This window comes from Cavia porcellus, unplaced genomic scaffold, assembly GCF_034190915.1.
Source record: "Cavia porcellus strain 051 isolate PalLab524CR breed Dunkin Hartley unplaced genomic scaffold, mCavPor4.1 scaffold_6, whole genome shotgun sequence".
NCBI lineage: Eukaryota > Metazoa > Chordata > Mammalia > Rodentia > Caviidae > Cavia > Cavia porcellus.
Genome location: NW_026947489.1, coordinates 48,680,740 through 48,702,549, shown reverse-complemented (window position 1 = coordinate 48,702,549; position 21,810 = coordinate 48,680,740). Strand labels below are relative to the sequence as shown.

The 21,810-nt window shown below is 35.8% G+C and overlaps 1 protein-coding gene across 7 annotated transcripts in view; it reads right to left on the bottom strand.

Moving 5' to 3' along the window:
* Positions 1–21,810, bottom strand: part of Agk (acylglycerol kinase) — a 90,794-nt gene that overhangs the window by 28,462 nt on the left and 40,522 nt on the right. For all 7 annotated transcript variants that reach the window (XM_023567554.2, XM_063250616.1, XM_063250617.1 and 4 more), the window contains 4 exons: positions 14,654–14,729; positions 10,233–10,325; positions 7,222–7,254; positions 5,866–5,960 (listed from right to left, as the gene is read on the bottom strand). In XM_023567554.2, coding sequence (XP_023423322.1) covers positions 5,866–5,960; positions 7,222–7,254; positions 10,233–10,325; positions 14,654–14,729 — 297 coding nt within the window. The remainder of the gene's footprint in view (positions 1–5,865; positions 5,961–7,221; positions 7,255–10,232; positions 10,326–14,653; positions 14,730–21,810) is intronic.

Genomic DNA, 21,810 nt, shown 5'->3' with positions numbered 1-21,810 from the left:
TCAACTAGATCTGAGGTTAGACACACGCAAACGTAAGCAGACAGTCCCCAAAGCAGCGTTCCACCAACCATGCTCCACAAAGAAGTCCTTGCTCTCAGAGCACAGAGAATGAGCACATCCACTTTAAGCCCTTCCTCACACAGCCTGTCTGTCCCTTCTCCATCTGGCTGCAGTCTCTGCTAGGTCGGCTACTTTCACCCTTCAGCTCTTGACTGAACTATTCCCTTCTCAGAGGGGCCCAGCCCACCCAGCCCATCCAGAGGTAGTTCCTTCCCTGTTACGTATTCTCCACCAACACACCATTCACACCCCTTCGGATCATAGCTTATAACACACTATTTCTTTGTTTATTTTACCACGTTTCTCCCTGGAGACTGAAAATTCCATAAGATTAGTGACCATTTACATCTATTTACTGACCAATGCAAAACATATACCTGGCACCTGGTACAAGGCACAAAATCAGCACTTGATATTTGCTGGATTACTTTATTCCATAAAGTTGCAAGTGCAGTATCCTGTACCCCCACATCTTCCTCATACAACTTTGACTCACAGCCAACCTTACTTCCTTTATATGCCCTATTTACTCACGAAACTGTATCAACTAAAGTGATTTTTTTTTGGGGGGGGGGATAGGGAATCAAACTCACAATCTCATGCTTGCTGGCAGGTGCTGAGCCATTTCCTTGGCCCTAAAGTAATTTTACTGTTACTATTTATTTATTTAGCGGCAGGGTCTTGCCATGCAGTTCAGTTGGCCTTGGGCTCACTTTGTAGCCCAGGCTGGTCTCAAACTCACAATGGTCTTCATGCTTCAGCTCTTGTGTGCTAGGATTACAGGTATATGCTATCACGCCTGGCTTCTAAAGTGAATTTTAGACAAAATATGAATTCATTGATAACATATATTTAGCTATTTGCAAATCTCCACCAATTAACATATGAATGTATGTATATATGCATACTCATTAGCTTGTTTGTGCAAATCAAGATCCAAATAAAATGCACACATTACAATTAGTTTACATCTCAAGCCTCTCTTACTCTATAATACCTTATTTCATTTTCCACTTCAAAGAAATAGGTCTTACTGAATTTCATGAGGGTTTAAATTTTACAGATTGCATCCCCATGATAGTAACATGCATTTCTATTCCTCATATCTTTAAAATATCTAGACTAGAAATCGGTATCTGATTCCACTTTAGAGTTTTTGGCAAAAATCCGAGGTGGTGATGTCTACTTCCACCCAGAAATATGTAATATTTATATAATAATATAAGTTGTCTCTTTTTCTGTGACGGTGACAACACTGAAAACCCTTGACTCTCCTGGGTTCAAACTGCATTACGGCCAAAGGCACAGGGGAAAATGAAAGAAAGAGCATGAGGTCTTTCTAGTGCACCTTCTTTCTCTCAGCACCAGTCTGAGAGTCCTTCGTGCTACCCAATGTGTCCGCAGAGGAGTTTTTACGGCTGAGCAGTACTGCATCACTGCATCATAAAGGTGTATGTTTAGTTACTTATCCATTCACCAGCTGATGAGCACTGACTGTGTTTCAAGCTTTTCTGTATAAAGCTTCTTCATATGTTTTTGTATGGGCACATCTTTATTTCCTTTTGGACTGCTGCTTAATTTTGTAAGAAAATGCCACACCACATCCCATAGTAGGCCTACTGTTATTTGGCATCCACACCAGCACTGTACAAGTTTCAGTGGCTGCTGACACTTGCCAATGCTTCCTGCTGGGTTGTTTTCCCCCCACTCTAATAAGATGCAAGATGGCATCCATGGTGCATTTCATATGTATTTCCCTAATAACGAAAGTGTAAAGATCTGTTGAAGCTGGAGATTGATCACATGCACAGGGCTAAAGTAAGGCCAGCCCTGAAAACAAGCCAGGTAAACAAGCTGCTCCAGCTCCAGGAAGGCCAGGGGCCCAGGCCAGCCAGGCAAACAAGTTGCTAGCAGAGGAGCTGAAATTGACATCACCCTTCTGAGCATATAAATAAAGGTGCTATGGTGGTTGGCAGTCCCTTTTAGGGCTCCACCTGACCTCAGCTTTGTCTCCTTTCCTTATTTTCAAAGTCTCTCACTGTCCTTTCCCCAAGGAGCATCTGAAGCTGCAATAGTCACTACATTAAAAGTTTTCTTCTAGATTTTACATATGTCTATGATTCGTTTCATGTTAACTTTTATACTTTGAGATATGCATTTACATTTTTGTTTTTTGTTTTTTATACTTCTGCCACTGTTCTAGCACCATTTGTTGACAAAAACTGTCCTTTCTCCATCGAACTGCCTTGGGGCCTCTGTTGAAAATCCACAGTCCACATATACATGGGTCTAATTCCAGACCCTTTCTCTATTGATCTATGTCTCTTTTCTTTTGCCAACACATAATGTACTACAGTCAGAGTGAGTCTTAGAATCAGGTAAAGTTCTCCAACTTTGTTATGCTTTGTCAAAAATTATTTTGGATATTCTAATTTATGTTTATATATAAAACTCCCAGGATTAGTTAAGATTTCTATAAACACCTTCTGGAACTGTGGGTCTGTGCTGACTTTATAATTTGGAGTGAAATGACATCTTAGTCCTGTGTCTCGCACTCCATGAATTTCCACTTATTTAGGTTTTCTGCTATCTTTAATGATGTATAATTTTCAGTATATTAATCTTATATATGTTTTATTAGACTTAGCCCTAAGTACTTAATGTTTTTGTACAGGGTTAGCAATGTTGATATTCTATTGCCTTTATTGTCATGTAGTTATATTTTAGAATACGGTAAGTATCATTAATAAAGTCAAATAAGTATAACTAGAAGACTGGAGTCATTTAGAAACTAATTTCCATTCAAAAACAAGAGTAGTTTCTCACATAATATGGCCTCTCCTCATCTACTCTGTCATGTAGAGACCCAGTTAATATTGTGACATTAGTAGAAAAAGTCCATGTAACTGATGTGAATATCTATAAGATGTATTTCTCTTTAAAAAAAAATTCTAAGTGAAGCAGTTAGCATAAGAATAGTAGGTAATTGGATTTCTGCTTTAATTATAGAATCCAGAACTGGTAATTATATCTTATCCTGTATTATTTGCTTTTCTTCCTAAATGAATTTTCAATAAATATGAATCTTCAGACATAACTATATTTATTTAATCTGTCCTTATTTCAGCTTTTTACATAGTTTTCTGAAGGCAGTACAACAAATTGTACATTTGATAAACACACATGAGGAAAGACGTTCAGAGAGATTCCCAAGAAGACAAGCAAACATACGCTAAACAAACACTGACTTTGGTCTAACTGTAAAAATTCGCCTGCCCCCTCATGCTAGGGATATGGCTCAGCGGCACTGATTCCAGGTACCAAAAAAAAAAAATAGACACACTCTCCAACACTGCAAGCTGCTTTAGTTAAAAAGGGTGTATCTATGGATACGCAAAGAGAAATGCCACATCTAAAATCTACGTGATCTCCAGATTTCCCCATCGTGGCAGTCAGGTTTAAAATGTTAACAAGGCATATCATTTAATCCAGTTTTAACAAAGTTCAGTACAATTTAAGATACTTTAAAATCCCCAAAGTGTATGTGCTAACTGCTTTAGTTAAATTCTGGGCTTCTAGTAAGCAAGTTGAATCTACCATACTTTCTGATACTTCTCAATGAACACATTTTTTACTACATTTTCCCCCGAATACACATGTTACCTCGGAAACAAGAACCAATTTTTAAAATGAGACCCAGTTAGGGGAGAAAGCAAGAAGCACGCTCAGAAGTTTAAAATCCTAAAGCACTGTGCTTCCTCTGAACAGCGCCCAGCATGAGGACAAGTTTGGTATGTACCTTTGAGACACTAACCTTAGAAAAAGACTGCAACCCAAAAAGTCTTTTAACATATTAAAATGTTCTCCTAAACTGCTTGGCAAAAGACAACCAAAATGCAACCTCATATTTATCATTCTCCAGCACTAACTGAGAGTTCTACATAAAGCAGCACTGTAGCATGGAACAGCACTCTCAGGACTACTTACCTGCAACTTTCCAAATTCTAAGACAAAAGATTCTTTTTTCTTTGGTAGTAATTATGGTACAAAACGTCTTGACAGCCGGGCAAAAAGTAAACTCTTGCTCTTTTTTAAATAGCCTCAGGCAACTGCCAGGTTATGAGGTTTACAAAATTCTAAACCCAGGACAGAGTTAGTTGATTACCTAAAAGCCCTGAAACACGCTTATAAATTAAATTTTATAAATTTGCACTTATTTAGGTTTTCTCAAAATGATAACAGCAATAGTTCAACAACAGTAGAATATCAGCTCCCCTCAAATTGGAATGGCATCTCAGATCCTGAGGCTGCCAAAGCATAGCCTGGCTTTAGGAAGAGAAGTCCAAATTCTCTAACATAACCAAGACTTGAATCAGGCAGTCTTTATGGCAGGTAAGCAAAACTACGAGTAATTCATTTATCATTACCTATTTAGTGCCTCTCCAAACTTCTCAGCTGGGCCTTGCATAGTGGTGCACACCTGTAACGCCAGTTACTTAGGAGGCTGAAGCAGGAGGATGGCCCATTTAAAGGCCAGCATGGACAACTTTGCAAACCCTGTTCCAAAACACACTTAAAAGGGGCTGGGGTCAGTGGATGAGCAAGTGCAAGGCCCTGGAGTCTATCCCAGTACAAAAAAAGTCTGAACTGGGAACAAAAAATACAGCAAATTGAAATGGCCTTTTACTAGTCTCAGAGACAGCTAATGATAACCATTTTATTAAAGTGGAGAGGAGAGGAGATTGAAGCAGACCTGTATATGTTTACGTCATGCCTAGTTGTGTTTGATAGACGGGCCAAGCCTTCTACATAGTATATGTGCTGCTGAAGTGAGCATAGAAGGCTTTTACACAAAACACAGAATTATTAAAAGCTGATTTCTAAAATTATAACAAAAAATCCACAAACACATAATCTAAGAATTGCAAAGCCAGAAAAAAACCTTACTAAAACAGAAAATTATTCAAGTATTATTGATTCACCTAAGTTAAAAGCTAGAAAAGTTGTGAGAAACTGTTAATTTATTTGAGAAGGATTTACTGATTTTTCCAATGTGTCGCAAACCCCACATTAGGGATAATATAACTATTTCTCAGATATCTGTTTACTTAGATCTTTCTTGACAACCATTTACTCAAGATTATTAATCACTGAGAAACCCAGACTCCAAATTCAAGATTCCTATCGTGAAGAGACCAGATTTATTCACATAATATTTTTATGAAAAAATAGCAAAAACAATCTGCTAGACTCCTGAAGACTTTATTATATGTACATCAATTTAATTTGCATTTCAGGTCTACACTGCTTTACCTGTTCACTTTTTCCATACTATCTACCATTAGGCATTCCCTAAAGGACTGGACTATATTTAGTCATTTTAATTATTTATATTACCAAAATAATGAAGCCAAGGCTATGTAAAGGTTTAATCTTCACAAGAAACTAGCTATTTGTCATTTTGTACACTTAAAAGCAAACAAATGATCTATACAAATCTGCCTTCCCAAAACAGTCTTACAAAGTAAAAGCACACGGTTTGTGTCAGACCCAGCATCTTCATAACTGACAAAGCACATAAAGTATTCATCTCCATAGCTAGCTGGGGAACTTAATATTAGAACAGCAAAGTCTCATAATACAACTGGGATACTTCTCAATGAACTGAAGGTTGAACCTTGATAGAAGCCCTCCTTTCAATTATCTGAAGTTACAAGTTAGCAAAACAAAAAATATCACACATGTGAATTTTCATTCCCAGGCGTGCTCACCCACAAAGGCTAGTATTTCACATTGACAACCTACTGGACTTTGTTTCCACTTTCGGCAAACAGGGTCTGACTCAAACTACTGGTCTGTCCCAGTGGAATAAATCCAATGGGGATCTTACTGAAGGTAGCCTGTGGAAAGAAAGAGAGGAAAGTTTGATTGTTAGAGTTAGAAACTAGACTTAACAAAGACACATAGTGGACACATATGACAGAGTAACTGACTGGCCCGCCTGCCTGCGTCACCTCCCCGTATCTGTAGGCCAGTAATTAAATGCTATTAAGTCAGCAGTTTCTAAAATGAAGCTGTCAAGAAACCAAGACAAAGTAGAATTTGGAAGAAATGTGTGTGCTCTCATCAAGAACAACAGAAAGAAATCTGTTTAGGGTAAGGAGGGTCTTATGAATAGATACTGGATCATGAGCTAGTGTGACACAGACTATTACATTATCAAGCTGTTTTTAAAAGTTGCAGATAAAATTCAAGTAACAATGTCTACCATTTGAACAAGTGTCCAATGACAAGTGAAAGTATTTTACCAATTATCTCAAGTATAAATAAAGCAAAGAGAACAAAAACATTCAAGTAGCAGAAGGATATGGCATAGCAGTTGATTTAATTAAATGCCACAAATGCAATAGGCACTTTAAGGTTCTTAAATACCAGTTTGAGCACAAACTACTATTACCAAGGGAGTGAGATTTTGGTTTTAGTTATATTTTAAACTATTATAGATAAAGACATTAATATTACAAGCACCCATGAGCTCTTGACTCAGATTTAACAAGTGTTCACATGTGCCATTTTGTTTCAGATGTTTTGAGCCATAAAATGACCAATGAAGCCCTTTCTGGTTCTTTTCTTGTGTCTCTTTCCAGAGAAATCATCATCTTGTGGTAGGTGATTCCTTTGCATTCACGTTATTATTCCTCTTCTGACATATATAAATAGCCACCAATATGGAGTACCATTTTCTAAGTTTTAAAACTGAGTTTTCATACTTCATTCATATATCATACTTTGTCAAAATATCTTTTTAGTCAATATTTTTGAGATGTAAATATGCAGGTTTTATAGGTCTAGTTCATTCATTTAACTGTTGCCTGGCTCTCACTATATGAACATATCACAATGTTTTGAAGAAAAGATTCTATAGGAAAATTTTATATTTTAAACAACTGTTAGTAACACCTGTTGGCTACTCTGGGTTATCAATGCAGAAAGCCCACCATGGGTTACTGAGAGAAAAACAACAATGCTGTCTTTTCTAGAATTAATCTACTCACAATTTGTTCCCATTTTAAAATTTAACATGGAGAAGAAGAAAAAAAGATAAAAGAGCAATAAAAACAGAAAAGTAAAGGTAAAATGCAATTTCTCTTAAAAGTTTACCTCATCTGTTCTTCGAAGAACGCCAGTAACAACCTATGAAAAGAAAATTATTATAAGCAACATGTATTTCCCTTAACACAAAAGCATTGGATTCATTTTTCACGGACCATAAACTTATTCCTATGTTTTCCCTAGGCACTATGTTAAGTGATATATTGGCTCTTAAAATACAATATTCTAAAATATGATCAGAGTTAAATTACATTTTATTCTTGACTTAGGATCAATAATATAATAAATGCTAAGATTATAAAAACACATTAGTAAAATATTTTAAGAACTTAGGTTCAGTGATGTTTTAAGTTCTATATAAATGTAATGTACACACCAAATATATGAAAGGGCCTAGTTTACTACTATGAAGTATGAGTACAAGGAAAAACACTGTATTACACTCAAAATTCTGCACTGTATATTCCTTACTGAGAAATATAAAGACAAGGGGGATAGTCGTATCCCCATAAAATTATAAAAAATACAAGAAACAACAATTTCTGATAATTCACTTATACTGGATAATGAATATTAATCACATGTTCAAATTTGAGTTATTAATGTGTTTTAGAGCCAAAATGTTTCACAGAAGTCTCAAATACAGAGGTGGGGTTGTTTGGAAGTGGCAAATCACTGAGACAGGATGGGAGCATGGGGTCTCATCTCCAGCATCTCCCTTTTCTTCTTCCTGGCCACATGCAGTAAACAGTTTCCCTCCACCATGCTGTCTGGACATGCCACCATCCCACCAAGAACTGAACCCATGGAAAATATGAGGCAAAATAAACTTCTCTTCCTGCAAGTTGGGTGTGTTGGCTCGTTTGTCCCAGCAGCAGGTGAGCTTATGAATATAGGTATATTCCCCATGGATTCCTTCTTTGACCAATGCCTGTTTAGTATGTTTGTGATTATACCAAATACAGAATTTATCGTCTTTCCCTAAAACTATTTTATAAACCCAGGACTGACACAAATCTCCTCATTCCACCTTCTGCTTCACTGAATCTTTGGACTATATGAGTCTGTTAAGTGGTCTACTCCATTCTTTCACACCATCAGTGCACTTCATTAAAAAGTTATAAAAATAACTGCAATATCATTACTGTAATCTTTTTTAAAGACGCGTACAAAGGCGCATGTTGGTGCCAAGCCCTAGGACAGCCACATCTGTGTTACCTTCTGGTTCTTGCACACTGACGAGGCTTTCCCACCATGGAAAGAGATGAAGATGACCAGCAGCAAGGCGAGGACATGAAACCGAGTGTATTACCCCACACTTGAGCATCAGGCACCATCTCTGACCTGGAGCTCTTTACTGACCTACCCTGCTTCCTGGGAGGAGGAAGAGTACTTGCAGGACAACATCCCTGTGGTACTTATTGGCCCCCAGTAAGCAGGAAGTATATATCACTTGCTAAAATTATTAAGTTATCTTAAGAGCAGTTTTAGATTAATGGCAAAATTGTGAAAAGGTACATTAATTTCCCATGTAATACGTGCCCTTCCCATCTCATTTTAACATCTCCCATCAGGATGGTATGTTTGTTACAAATGATGAACACATGCCAAAATGACACCATTACTGTATTGTTTAGAGAAGTTTTGCTGCTCTAAAAATCCTGTATAAGGACAAGTCAAGAACCCAAAGAGAGAAAATTAGAAGCCAAAAACTGGAAATCTCTGAAATGATTGCAGCAGAAATAAAAAAACAAATGGAAGAGGTGGTAGAAAAAATAATCACTAAGGTGCAAAAAGAAATGACTATCAAAATAAGACATTAAAGCAGACACAGATAAACAAATACAGGAGCTCAGGAAAATGATGGAAACCATGAATGTCAAACATAGACAAGAAATGGAACCAATGAAACAGATCCACACAGAGATGCAGGAGACTAGAAACTCCATCGAAAGTCTACACAGCAGATTGTACGGAGGTGAGGACAATATCAGATCTAGAAAACAGGAAAGTGACTAACAGGGAAAAAGATATCTTAAAAATTGCAAGTGATCATAAAAAACCAATCCAACAGCTGCAGCATAAAGCAAAGAACAACAACAAAAGACTCACTGGAATCAGTGGGAAAGTTGGAGATAGCACAAAAGCCATTAAAAACCTCTTCACAGAAATAATGGCAGAAAACTTCCCAAACATGGATAAAGAATTTGACATACAACCTAGGATTAGAGGTCCCATTCAAACTAACTGTTCCCCTTCTGAGTGTTTTCTGAGAAGAATTAAAAATATCATACCACAGCAATATATGCACACTCATGTTTATAGAGGCAAAATTTGTAATAGCTAAATCTTAGAAACAACCCAAATACTCATCAACTGAGGAAAGGATAAAAAAGATATTTTTTATATGGAGTACTACAGAGCCATAAAGAAGGATAAATTGGAGGCTCTTATAGGCAAATGGATTCAACTCGAGACCATACTCATAAGTGAAATAAATCAGACCCATATATATAAACATTGTATTGTCTCACTTGTGTGAGAATTGAACTAGTAAATAAGATCCAAAATGTACAATGCCAATAAGCTCAACAGAATGAATTCCCCAGGCAATGTAAGCAATTCAAGACAAGAAAAAGAAAATGCATTAACAGCAGGAAATAATTTAATGACAAGAATAAGTATCTATCAGTTATAACATCAATGTAAATGGTCTCAACTCAAAAATCAAAAGAGACAGATTACCAGAATCAATCAAGAACCAAAACCCAACAATACACTGCATACAAGAAACACATATAACCCAGAAAGAAATTCACAGAATGAAAGTCAAAGGATGGAAAACAGTACTTCATGTAACAGGAATTCAGAAAAAAGCAAGAATAGCTATTCTAATTGCAGACAAAGTAGATTTCAAGCCAAGATTAAGATGAGACAAAGATCACTACAATATTGGTTAAGAGAATAATGCAACATAAAAATCATAAATACATAAGCATCTAAAATCTAATTTTAATTTTTCTTAACTTCGAAATGGCTTCAAAAAAAAAAAATCCTACCTCCTGTAGGGTCCCATCGCCTCCGGCAACAATGATCATATCTGTGCTTTCCATCAGCTCTAGGAGTTTCTTTGCTTGTCCCTCATAATCTGTCTGAAATACAAAGGAAGCTTGGTAAATTTACTATCCTAGGATCACAGGAACAAAGATCAAATGTATGCAATATTTTCTTTAAATACTTTTTTTTACATAGATTCTCTTTCAATTTTACATAATAGAAATGGGGGGGAGGAAACAAGCTACAAAATCAATTATGAATAGTTTGGTTCATCAATCAACATTTAAACCATACTAATGCAGGAAACTGTGGGCAAGGTGAGAGGGAGATACAGGTACTCTGTACTTTGTTGAGTTTCCCCTTAAACTTAGAATTGCTATAAAAATAAAAAATCTACTAATGTTTTTAAGTGGCCTAATGGTACCACTTAAGACACAGAAACTCTGCAGGACATCCATGAGGACAGTGTCACTCAAAAGCATGCCACATTCACAATAAGAAACGTGTGGTCTTGGGATGCTTAAAAGAATAAGATCTAGCACAAGATTTGCTAGTCCTGCTTTACTTTTCCCTCAGGAGACCACACCTGCAGTGGGCACACTTTCAGAGTATAGAAAAGTGAAAAACGTCTACATCATGGGGTGGCAAATCAATGACACACATGCTATAGCTGGCTGTTTGTCATCACTGAAAGCTCTAACAGGTTCGCCATCACTGATCTAAGTAATCAGGAAGGTAATGGGTGTCCTTTGTGAAGAGATGGGAAATGTTTATACTATAGAAGGGATAAGGGAGGACAGTCATGGAAACATTCTTCACTGACCCAAAGACTATCATGCAGAAGGATTGGGCTTCTTTCACATGAACCCATGGAGTACAACTAGGGCCTAGGTCAATGATTCTCAGTATTGCTACACATTGTAATCACCTGTGAGTGGGTGGATGGGTGAACTGATTTCTTATTTATAAATATAAAAACACAGACCCTATTCAATGTCAGTTATACCTGAGGAGTGAGACTCAATTACATTTTAAAATTCTCTAGGTAAATATTAGGTTAATATTCAACAAATTGAGAACCATGGACCTGTGTGAAGAATTAAGAAAAGAAAAGCTTTCTACTCAAAATAAAATAAGAATCTCCTAATAGCACTGTCCTAAGATAAACAGAATGTCTCAAACAGTAGCAGATTTCACATCAAGTGGAGGCAGAGTAGATGCAGGAAGCACTGGTTTTAGGCTTATACCCCACCTCTGTTGTATAACTATGCAGGTTTGCATTCTGTTTCCTCATTCATAAAGAGAACACCTAACTTCACCAAGCTTTATGTGATTCAAATGAATTCATCTACATGAAATGCTACAATGTTACACTCCAGCAGAATAATAAATGAGGTGCTCTGCCATTGAAAACTAAAGATACAGAGTAAAATAATACAAATATCTTTGCTATATCAATATGCTAGAATACAGTACACAATACTGAACTCAAAACAGCACCTAAACAGTAAATATTTTCAGAGCATTTAGTGAAACAGATGGATCTGAGAGCCGATTTTGTGGCTTCAACAAGATATAGGGAAAGAAGACAATTCCAGAATCTGTTAAATGCTGGTAAGTCTAACTGAAAACCACACCTTGCCATAAACCAGGACCCAAACTGAAATTATTTCAAAATAAATGTTAACTTTTTTGTCTTTTTTTTTTTTGTCTTTTTTTGAGACAGGGTCTCCCGTTATGCAGTTCAGGCTGGCCTTGAGCTCACTTTGTAGCCCAGGCTGGTCTCAAACTCGCAATGATCCTCCTGGCTCAGCCTCCCGAGTGCTGGGATTACATCATGTGCCACCACGCCTGACTAAAATAAATGTTAACTTTTCAAGATGGCCAATAAAACCTATAAAGTAGCAGGATTCAATATAAGAAAACATTAGTTGTTTTGGTTTTGTTTTGTTTTGGTACTGGAGATCAAACTCTTGACCTCATGCTTGCCAGGCAGGTGCTTATGCTATTGAACTAAACCCCAGCCCTAACATTAGTATTTCTATTTCTATTAATTTTTACATCTCATCTTTTTTAATTTCTACTTCCTGAGTACTTAAGGCACATATTATAATGTATTTTTATGTACTGCTAATTATCAAATTGGAAAAAATATAATCAAAAAACATTTGAACATAGGCTAGGTAATTCAAGATGATTATTAGAGAATTGTTACTTTTGCTGGGTATGAAAATGCTGTAGTTACATAGAAAAAGATCTGTGTTTGCGAAAACATTTAGACTCTGAAGTATTTAGGGGTAAAATGAGATGGTTTCTGTTACTTATTTCAAAGAACCAAGCGACTATGCAAGGATGTACAGAAGACACAAACTGGCCTCATCATAGCCATTATCAACCTACAGACACACAAGAAAGGCTATGTGAGCCAGACCTCTGAGGAGCCCAGGCAAAACAAGAGCATCTTTTAACACAGACTGCTGATTAAATAGGATTATAATCAGAAAAAACAGTGGCTGAGCCAATTTTTTATGTAGCAACAGATAACTGGTGTAGAAATAAACTTAAATATATCAACAATTACAGTAAATGTTTATGGATTAAGCAATTCCTCAAACCCATGGACGGGTCTCTAACACATCCTGTTTTTGTGCCTGTAGCAATGCCTTTAAAATAGTGAATTTATATTGAATACTTTTTTATCATGATGCAATTAAGTCAGAAATCATGAACAAAATGATAACTTGAAAAGTTTTAAATATGGATATTAAAATATGTCTAAATATCTCATGGGTCAAGCATTGATTGAAATTGGAAAATATCAAGAATGAATTACAACGAAACTACTGTCTGTGAAAAGTTATAGTACATAAGTTAAGCAACAGAGTAAACTTTATAGCTTTAAATATATGCAGTAGGAAAGGTAAAAATTACTGAAACATGAACTGTGATCATGGAATATAGTGAAAAGTTTAAATAAAATTTGAAGAAAATTTATTACAGTAAATGCACTGCCATTAATCCTCCTCAAAATAGAGAAGCAGCTCTCTAAGTCCTCTTTCATGTTTTTCAGTGGCTGCCTTGATGTTCTGAATCAATTTATAAGGTTTACAATAATTTTTATCAAATAAAAACATTAAAATGTGTCCTCATCCACTTTAGATCTGTATAACGTCTGGCTCATCCCCAGGGTCAAAATGACCATGCAGGGTAAATGTTCCAAAACTATTCAGGGTATCAAGGCAGCCACAATCATACAGTAACAGACACTCATGAAAGAGGACTGCCAGAACTGCTTCAGAAAGTGGCAAGAATGATGGGGTACATGTGTTTACAGAAACTTACAGGAGTACTTCCAGGGGAATTAATGGCAATGTGTCTTTTACTGCAATTTTTTTAAATTTAAAAATTCACTGTATTTTTAATCAAATTTCATAAGTATTGAATTAAAAAACAAGAACAGGAAAAGAATGAAGTAGAATGAAAGAAATAATAAAACACACAATAATTGAATGACAAAAATAGGTAAGATGAATAAGCCAATAAACTATTCTTGACAAACAAGACCACCCAGAGAAAAAGAGGGGACAAATATACAATATTAAGAATGAGAAAGGAGCAGGCATGATGGTATAGACTTGTAATCCTAGCACTCAGAGGCTGAGGCAGGTGGACGGAGAGTTTGATAAAGTAAAAATTTCATTTGTTTCATTAAGTTTTTAATTAGATGACATCATGATTTTCATAATATCTTCTTTTTAACTTTTAAATTTCTTATAGTAAGGCCAGCTCAGTGGCACAGCACCTGTCTGGCAAACTGAATGCATACTCACATATATAACACTTAAAACTCAACAAAGTAGAGACTTAAGACATCTTCTGATTTAGCACAATTCCATTTAACTTTTTTGTCACTTTTCAGGGGGCAAGCAACTCATGAGCTTGCACTTGCCAGGCAGGCTTGTACCACTTATTCATATCCCTGGTCCTCCTTTTTTCTTAACTAAACACAAATTCTAAAGGTTTATTGTTTAAAGTTCCTCACCAGAGAACTGATTACCAGAGAGAAGAAGGTTTACTTGTATGTAAAATTACCAAGAAATTAAATTACTCAAATTTGAGAGTTTCATATTTTTTAGGAAAAGAATTCTAATGCTTTTATCCTTCAACAGATAGTTTTATTTATCTCTCAGATAAAAGGTATCAAGGTCTCCATGCCTCCATCTAATCCTGTTCTGAAAATGAAAACTAAACAATGTCATAACAAAACTACTTGTATTAATTGTCAAAACAAGACATAACACTGAATTCTTTGCTCATAAGTGGCAAGTAATTCTCGCTAAGAAATCAAGAGCAGAGGATACGGTAGAGTGGGTGAGGGAGAAGCTTGAGTAAAATAAAATGTACACTCCAAAGCCCTTCTTACCTTAACAATAGTCACATCCATGCCAGATAAATGTAAAATTGGGGCAGCATTTTTTTCAAACAGAGTCCTAGCTTTGCTGTCGACAAAGAGAAAAAAAATACATGTATTTTAATACAAGTTCTTGAGAATTAAATTACAATTTTCTCTAGAACAAGACTGTGGAGCACAGGTTTCCTTTATTTGTGCAACTACAAGAGGTTTACACTGAGTAATGAGTTCCTATAGGTAGGAAACCAGTTTGATCTGGAATGCTTACAGCTCTCACTTGTGCTCCTCTGGAGAAGCAGAAACAGCAGATATGACTCTGCTCAAGATAACAACGCCTGACTCCTTCAGCTGAGCACCTACTGAGCGACAGACACAGTGGAGGAGCTGAGACTACAACGTGACACAGCAGACGAGCCTGCGTGTCCTCATGGAAATCACTTGTACTCACAGCATATATTCTGGTATTCTAGTGGAAGGCAAGGAGTGGATTTACTATAACATTATTCATGTGGTCCAAAGGAACAGACTTAACACAAACTATTACTTAAATCTAGCTCAGTGAATACAACTGTTTGGAAAGAAGTACAATATTTTTGACAATTTCAAGTACTAGAAGTATCTTCATATCTTAAAATATCATCATAATGAAATCTCTGGAAACTGAGCAAAAATGTTTTTCATTACTTCTGCTAGAAAAGGGAAGCAATCAAAATTATCTAATGTAACTGTGGGATAATTATGTCAAAAACCGGTCCAAACATCCAGGCACAGTCGATCTTATCTGTGTTTCCCTAGCACCTTATATCCTCTTCTGTAGCTTTTACAATGTTTGAAAATTAAAGATATTGTGATGGTGAGGCTTAATTGTCAACCTGAGTAGACTAAGACTCTGTAGAGTGTCATGGGTCATAGGAGCACTATACACATGGTGAAATCAATCTGCTGGTATTCACAGGTAAGTGTGCCGTCAGGAGGTGGGTCACTCAGGGGGTGCCTTCGAAGGATGGGCCTCTCTCTGGTGCTCTTCCCCTTGCTCTGCTTCCTATCTGCTGTGAAGTGAGCAGATCTGCTCCACCACAATCTTCCACCATGATGTTTGTGCCTTGGAATTGGCTGACCATGGACTGAAACCTCTGAGCCAAATAAAACTCTCATCATGTAAATTGTAGGTGTGAGATATTTTGTCTCAGAAATGGGAAAATTGGCTAATAGAGATATCCAAGACCATCTTTAGGACTCAACCAAAAGCTCTGCAAAGATACCAACTCTTATTAATCCTCAATGTATGGCATACTACAAAGGTACTAGTATGTGGTGAATTAATGCATAAATGAATGATTAAACCTGTCCCAAATGTAGGCACATAAATTCTAAGGAATAGAGAATAGCATGATGGCAATGTCTTATAAGATGTAAGTTTTATAAAAGAAATTGTTCAATAGCCTTTGAGTGAGTTTTTGTATTTTAAAAGTGTCGTACATCTGAATCCAATAGTGAACTCTTAATCCAATTCAGGTCAGGATTCAAAGCAGTCTAGGTATTAAGGGTTACAGACACTGTAAAAAGTGAAGATGAAATGGGAAGGGGCATGTGGGATCCATTGTAACTGTAGATTTCACTTTCAGTGTTCAGTTTAACAAATATGTATAGGCATAAAATTACCACGGCAATCAAGACACAAAACATTTTTTCATTCTAAAGATTTCCTCATATCTGTCTACAATCAAGATTGTGCTTTCACACCCTATACCTGGAAACCACTCATCTATTTTCTTTTTTTTTTTTTTCTTGCATCAGGAATAAAGACCTCTCATCTACTTAATATTGCTGTTGTTTTGCATCTTCTACAGTTCCACATATATTGGAATCATATCTTTATTTAAGAGAAAAGAAAGCAAAAAAAAAAGCAAAAGAGACCAACAACACAAACCCAAAACAGTAATATAGGCTTTCAAAACAAAATGATAGGAATTTCACAATGATTGTTATATTGCATATTGTTATCTTCAAACGGGTTGCATTACCAGACATACATATGCAAAACTGATGAAATCGTATTAACTATCTTTTTCCAAGAACTAATAAAGTTAGTAGTATAGTCATCTTGGCTATTGTATATATACAGATACAAATTTTATATCTTTTTCCTTTTCTCTTCCTTCTTTCCTCCTTTCCCCTATCCCAGTTACTTTTCCCCTTTGAGCAGTTTCTTACCCTTAACACAATATTTATTATAGATTTTGGACCTTATTTGCTCTTTCAGCTTCTTACACTAGGGAGACAATGTAGTATGTACATGTGAGTTTTATTTATTTCACTTACTTGTATGATATCAAGTTGCATCCACTAACCTATAACAGCCTTGATGCAATATGTTTTTATGGCTGAGTAGTACTACATTGTAAAAATACCACATCTTTTTTATGGATTTCTCAGTTGATGGGCATTTCAGTTGTTTCCAAGATTTGGCTATTACAAATTGTGCTGTTATAAACATGGGTGCACATATATCACTGTGGTATGATATTTTCAGTTCTTCCGGGAAAATGTCCAGAAGTGGGATAGCCAGGTCTAGTGGAACTTCTAAGCCTAGCTTTTTGAGACACCTCCATACTGATTTCCATACTGGTTACACCAGTCTACACTCCCACCAACAGTGGAGAAGAGTTCCTTTTTCCCTACAGCCCCTCCAGCATTTGTTATTTGTTGATTTCTTGATTTGGGCCATTCTTTCTGGAGTGAGATGGAATCTCAGTGTTGTTTTAATTTACATTTTTCTTATGAACAATGATGCTGAACATTTTTTCATATATTTATTTGCTATTGTATTTCCTCATCTGAGATGTATTCCTCTTAGATGCCCATTTATGGACTGGTCTTTGAATTCTGGGGGTCTGATTTATTTAAATTCTTTATATGTTCTAGATAGAAGTGCTTTTTCTGAGGGACAGTTGGCTGAGATATTTTCCTAATTCATGGGTTTTCTTTTCACACTGTTGGAAATTTCTTTTGACATGCAAAAACTTTTTTAATAAGACAAGATCCCAGTTGTTGATTCTGAGAAGCATTTCCTATGCAGTTTGATTTTTGTTCATGAACTCTCTACCTACCCCTACGTTGTCAAGATTTCTACCCTCTTTGTCTTCCAGAATATTTAGTGTTTCTGTTTTAATATTTAGATGTTTGACTCATTTTGACTTGAGTTTGGTGCATGGTGATGGACATGGGTCTAGTTTTAGTTTTTGACGTATAGAGAGCCAATTTTCCACCACCGTTTATTAAAGAGGCCATCTTTCTTCCAGTGAACATATTCAGCCCCGTTGTTGAAGATAAGGCAGCTGAGTGGGTATGTAGTTGGTATGGCTGTATCTTCTAATCTATTCCAATGATCTTGAGGTCTGTTTTTATGCCAGTACCATGCTGACTCTACCACAGTAACTTTGTAGTATAATTTCAAGGGATTGGGAGGCCTGCCTTTGCCTTTATTATCCAGAATTTCCTTTGCTATTCTAGGTCTCTTCTCATTCCAGATGAATTTTAAGAATGATTTCTCTGTATCTGTGAAGTATGCTAATGGTATTTTGATTGGAATTGCATTAAATATATATAACAATTTTGGGAGGATGGCCATTTTCACAATGTCTGTTCTTCCTATCCATGAACAAGGAATATCTTTCCATTTTCTGGAAAAAAAAAATCTTTTTTGATTTTTTTTCAGAGTATTGTAATTTTCAATGTATAGATCTTTTAGTGCATTAGACTGATTCCTAAGTATTTCTTTCTCTTTTTTTGGATGCTATAGTGAAGGGTTTGTTTTCCCTTATTTATCTCAGTGAGTTTGTTTGTGTACAGGAATGCTATGACTTGTGTTGACTTTGTATCGGGCTATATTACCGAATTTGGTTATTATATCTAGAAGTCTTTCAATGGAGTTTTGGGGTCTTCTATGTAGAGCACCATGTCATCTACCAACAAGGATAATTTAACTTCTTCCTTTCCTATTCTTATTCCTTTTTTCTCTTGTCTAATTGCTGATTAATGTTTCCAGAATTACACTGAATGGGAGTGGTGATAATGGACATCTTTGTCATGTTCCTGATTTTAAACCAAAAGCTTTTAGTTTTTGTCCATTTAGTAAAATGTTGGCTACTGGTTTATTGTATATGTATTTTATCAGATTGAGGTAAAGCCATCTATTCAGATTTTCTGTAGGGTTTTTATCACGAATGAGTATTGGATTTGTCAAAAGCTTTTTCTGTATCTATTGAGATGATCAAGTGTTTGTCTCTGGATATATTTATATGATGTATTATTCTTATTGCTTTACATATGTTAAACTACCTCTGCAGTCTTGGGATGAAGTCCACTTAATCATGGTGTATAATCTTCCTGATGATTTGCTGCACTCTGTTTGTCAGTATTTTATTGAGGATTTCTGCATCTGTGTTTATTAAGGAGATTGGCCTGTAATTCTCTTTTTTGTCTAAGTCTTCCTCTGGTTTTGGTACTAGGATAATATTTGCTTCCAGGAATGAGTTAAGGAGACTTGCTCCCCTTTCAGTTTCATTGAAGAGGTTGAGGAGTGTTGGCATTAAGTCTTCCCTGAATTTCTCATAGAATTCAGCAGTGAATCCATCAGAACCTGGGCTTTTCTTTGCTAATAAGGTTCTAGTTATGTTTTTAAGTTTATTAACAGAAATTATGTTGTTCTGCAGTTTTATATCTTCTTAACCAAGATTTGATAATTCATGTTTCTAAGAATTTCATCTGTGTTATCAAACCTGTAAGAGTAACTTTTTTCCAAGTAAGTACTGATCTTCTGTATTTCCACAGGGTTGTAGTGATTTTGCCCTTTTCATGTCTTATTGTGTGGATTTGAGTTTTTCTTTCCTTTTTGTGATAAGGTTGGCTATGGGTTTATCAATTTTATTTATTCTTTCAAAGACCAACTCTTTGATTCATTAAGTCTTTGTACTGTTTTCTTGGTTTCAATTGATTTCTGCTCTGATCTTTATAATCTTCTCCTTTCTTTGGGCTTGACTTGCTCTTTTTTCTAAAAGTTTGAGGAGAAGCATTAAGTTTTTATTTGTGTTTGTTCCATTTTCCTGATGTAGGAATTTACTGCTATAAACATCCCCCTGAGGAAAGCTTTCATTGTGTCCCACAGGTTCTGGCAAGTTGCATTTGCATTTTGGTTCAATTATAGATATTGTTTAATTTCTTTTGTAACCCACTGGTTGTTTATGAGAGTGTTATTTAATTTTAGAATGATATCTTTATCACATTATTAAAACAAATTATCTTTAACTATCACATTATTAAAACTATCACATTATTAAAACAAACATTTAAAACACATTATTTAATGTCAACTGTCTAAGTTTTATGTTGATATTTGTCCAATCTTCTTCATAAAAATTTTTTTAACCAACAATCTATGTTTTGACTTTAAGGAGATTTTATACAAGAAAGAAACGTAAAGGTACCTAATGAAAAGCATGTAAAGTCACAGACGGACTAAATCCAGTGTCCTTATGCTAAAAAATACAACCACCAAATGGCATTCAGAAAACAAAGCATTTCTTAGTATGAACTAAAATAGAGTTTGAGAAGGATGGCCAGATGTTCAAAAGAGGTAGCAAGGACCCACCTGAGCATTTGCTAAGCAAATTAAATACACTGCAACTTTTCTACTGCTCTGGATGACTAGAATGAAATAGAAAGACTAACTAGAAATTTCTGTTTCAGGATCACTGTTTCTGGGGCTTACCTCGAAATACAGGGCTGAGCTAGGGATACTCAATAATTCTCTTTTCTGGGTTCCTCTAAACTGATAATAGCCGAGCAGCCAGGAAGGGATCACATCTATATCCTAAAATCAAAGCTCCAGAGAAATCTTGATCTGCCATATCAGTCACAACAAATCTGTAACCCTCTCCGAGTTCATTTAAGAAAAAAGGTGTAAACATTTGGCATTTGTTCACATCTTTATGTGGTGCCATGTTCAGACAATCTCTGAAGTGAAGGTGAAGACATCTGCTTCTGACATTCTATACAAAAGACTGAAGAACAAGTGTTACCAATAAGGATACATTATTTATTATATAGTTAAGAGCAAGACAGCACTGGGCTAAATAAAAACTTTATGTACTTATAGCAATTTCCAGGCTCAGGCATACACACAAAATAATTACTCTTTAATGTATTATTTAACACTAAACACACAGTTATCTTATTTCTTAAAACTCTTTTGAAATTTCAAAGCAGTGCTACATAATGAAACAGCTACATTATAAATTATAAATTATGTGTCAGGGCAGAGCCATAATGACAAAAATAGTGCAATTAAATAATGAAAATTTTAAAAAATAGATGGTGCAGTTTCAGAGCATCTGCATCCTAGACGCACACAGGGATTCACCTTGCTAAAGGAGACAATGCCTTTAGAAAAGAAAGACTTCGCTTCAGTGGCAAGAGCTTAGCCTGCCTTTCAATAAAATTATACTTTCAAACAAGAACTCACTTTTAAAAACACAAATGCATCTGCACATCAAAAAGTAAACCTAAAACTGCTCTGAAAAAAATAAAGTTTAAGTTTTTAAAAAAGGTAAGTAATAGGGTGCATGCTTAGCATACTCAAGACACTAAGTTCAACCCTAGCAATACAAAAAAAAAAAAAAAAACAATTAGAAATAACTATAGCCCAAGATAGCTTAAGCAAATTGTCATACATTTACCACAAATTAGCAAATAAATAACTTAGTCCACTGCAAAAGGAGAAAACAATAGTTCTATGGGAGTAGGCAAGAGAGGCGAGCCAAGCCGGGAAGGCTCTGCACTAACAGCCAGCAACAACAGCAGTAGTGGCTTCTGTCCTTTACACTGAGACCTGACTACTAAGTAGAAATAACACTTAATACTTACAAGCATTACTTCATTTAATACTAAGAGTACCTATTCTAGTCAGTCATTTTTAACATGTATGATACACATTTTTTAATTTTACAGATGAGTGAACTGAGGATTTAAGAAGTGACTCTTGCAGCATTCCAGAGTTAGAAAGCAGCAAAACAGGATACATATCAGGCACCTCAAATCTGAAGGCCAGCTGACCTCTCCATTCTCTCTCCCACAGGCCATGTGGGTTTGGGACATACTTGTTGGTATTG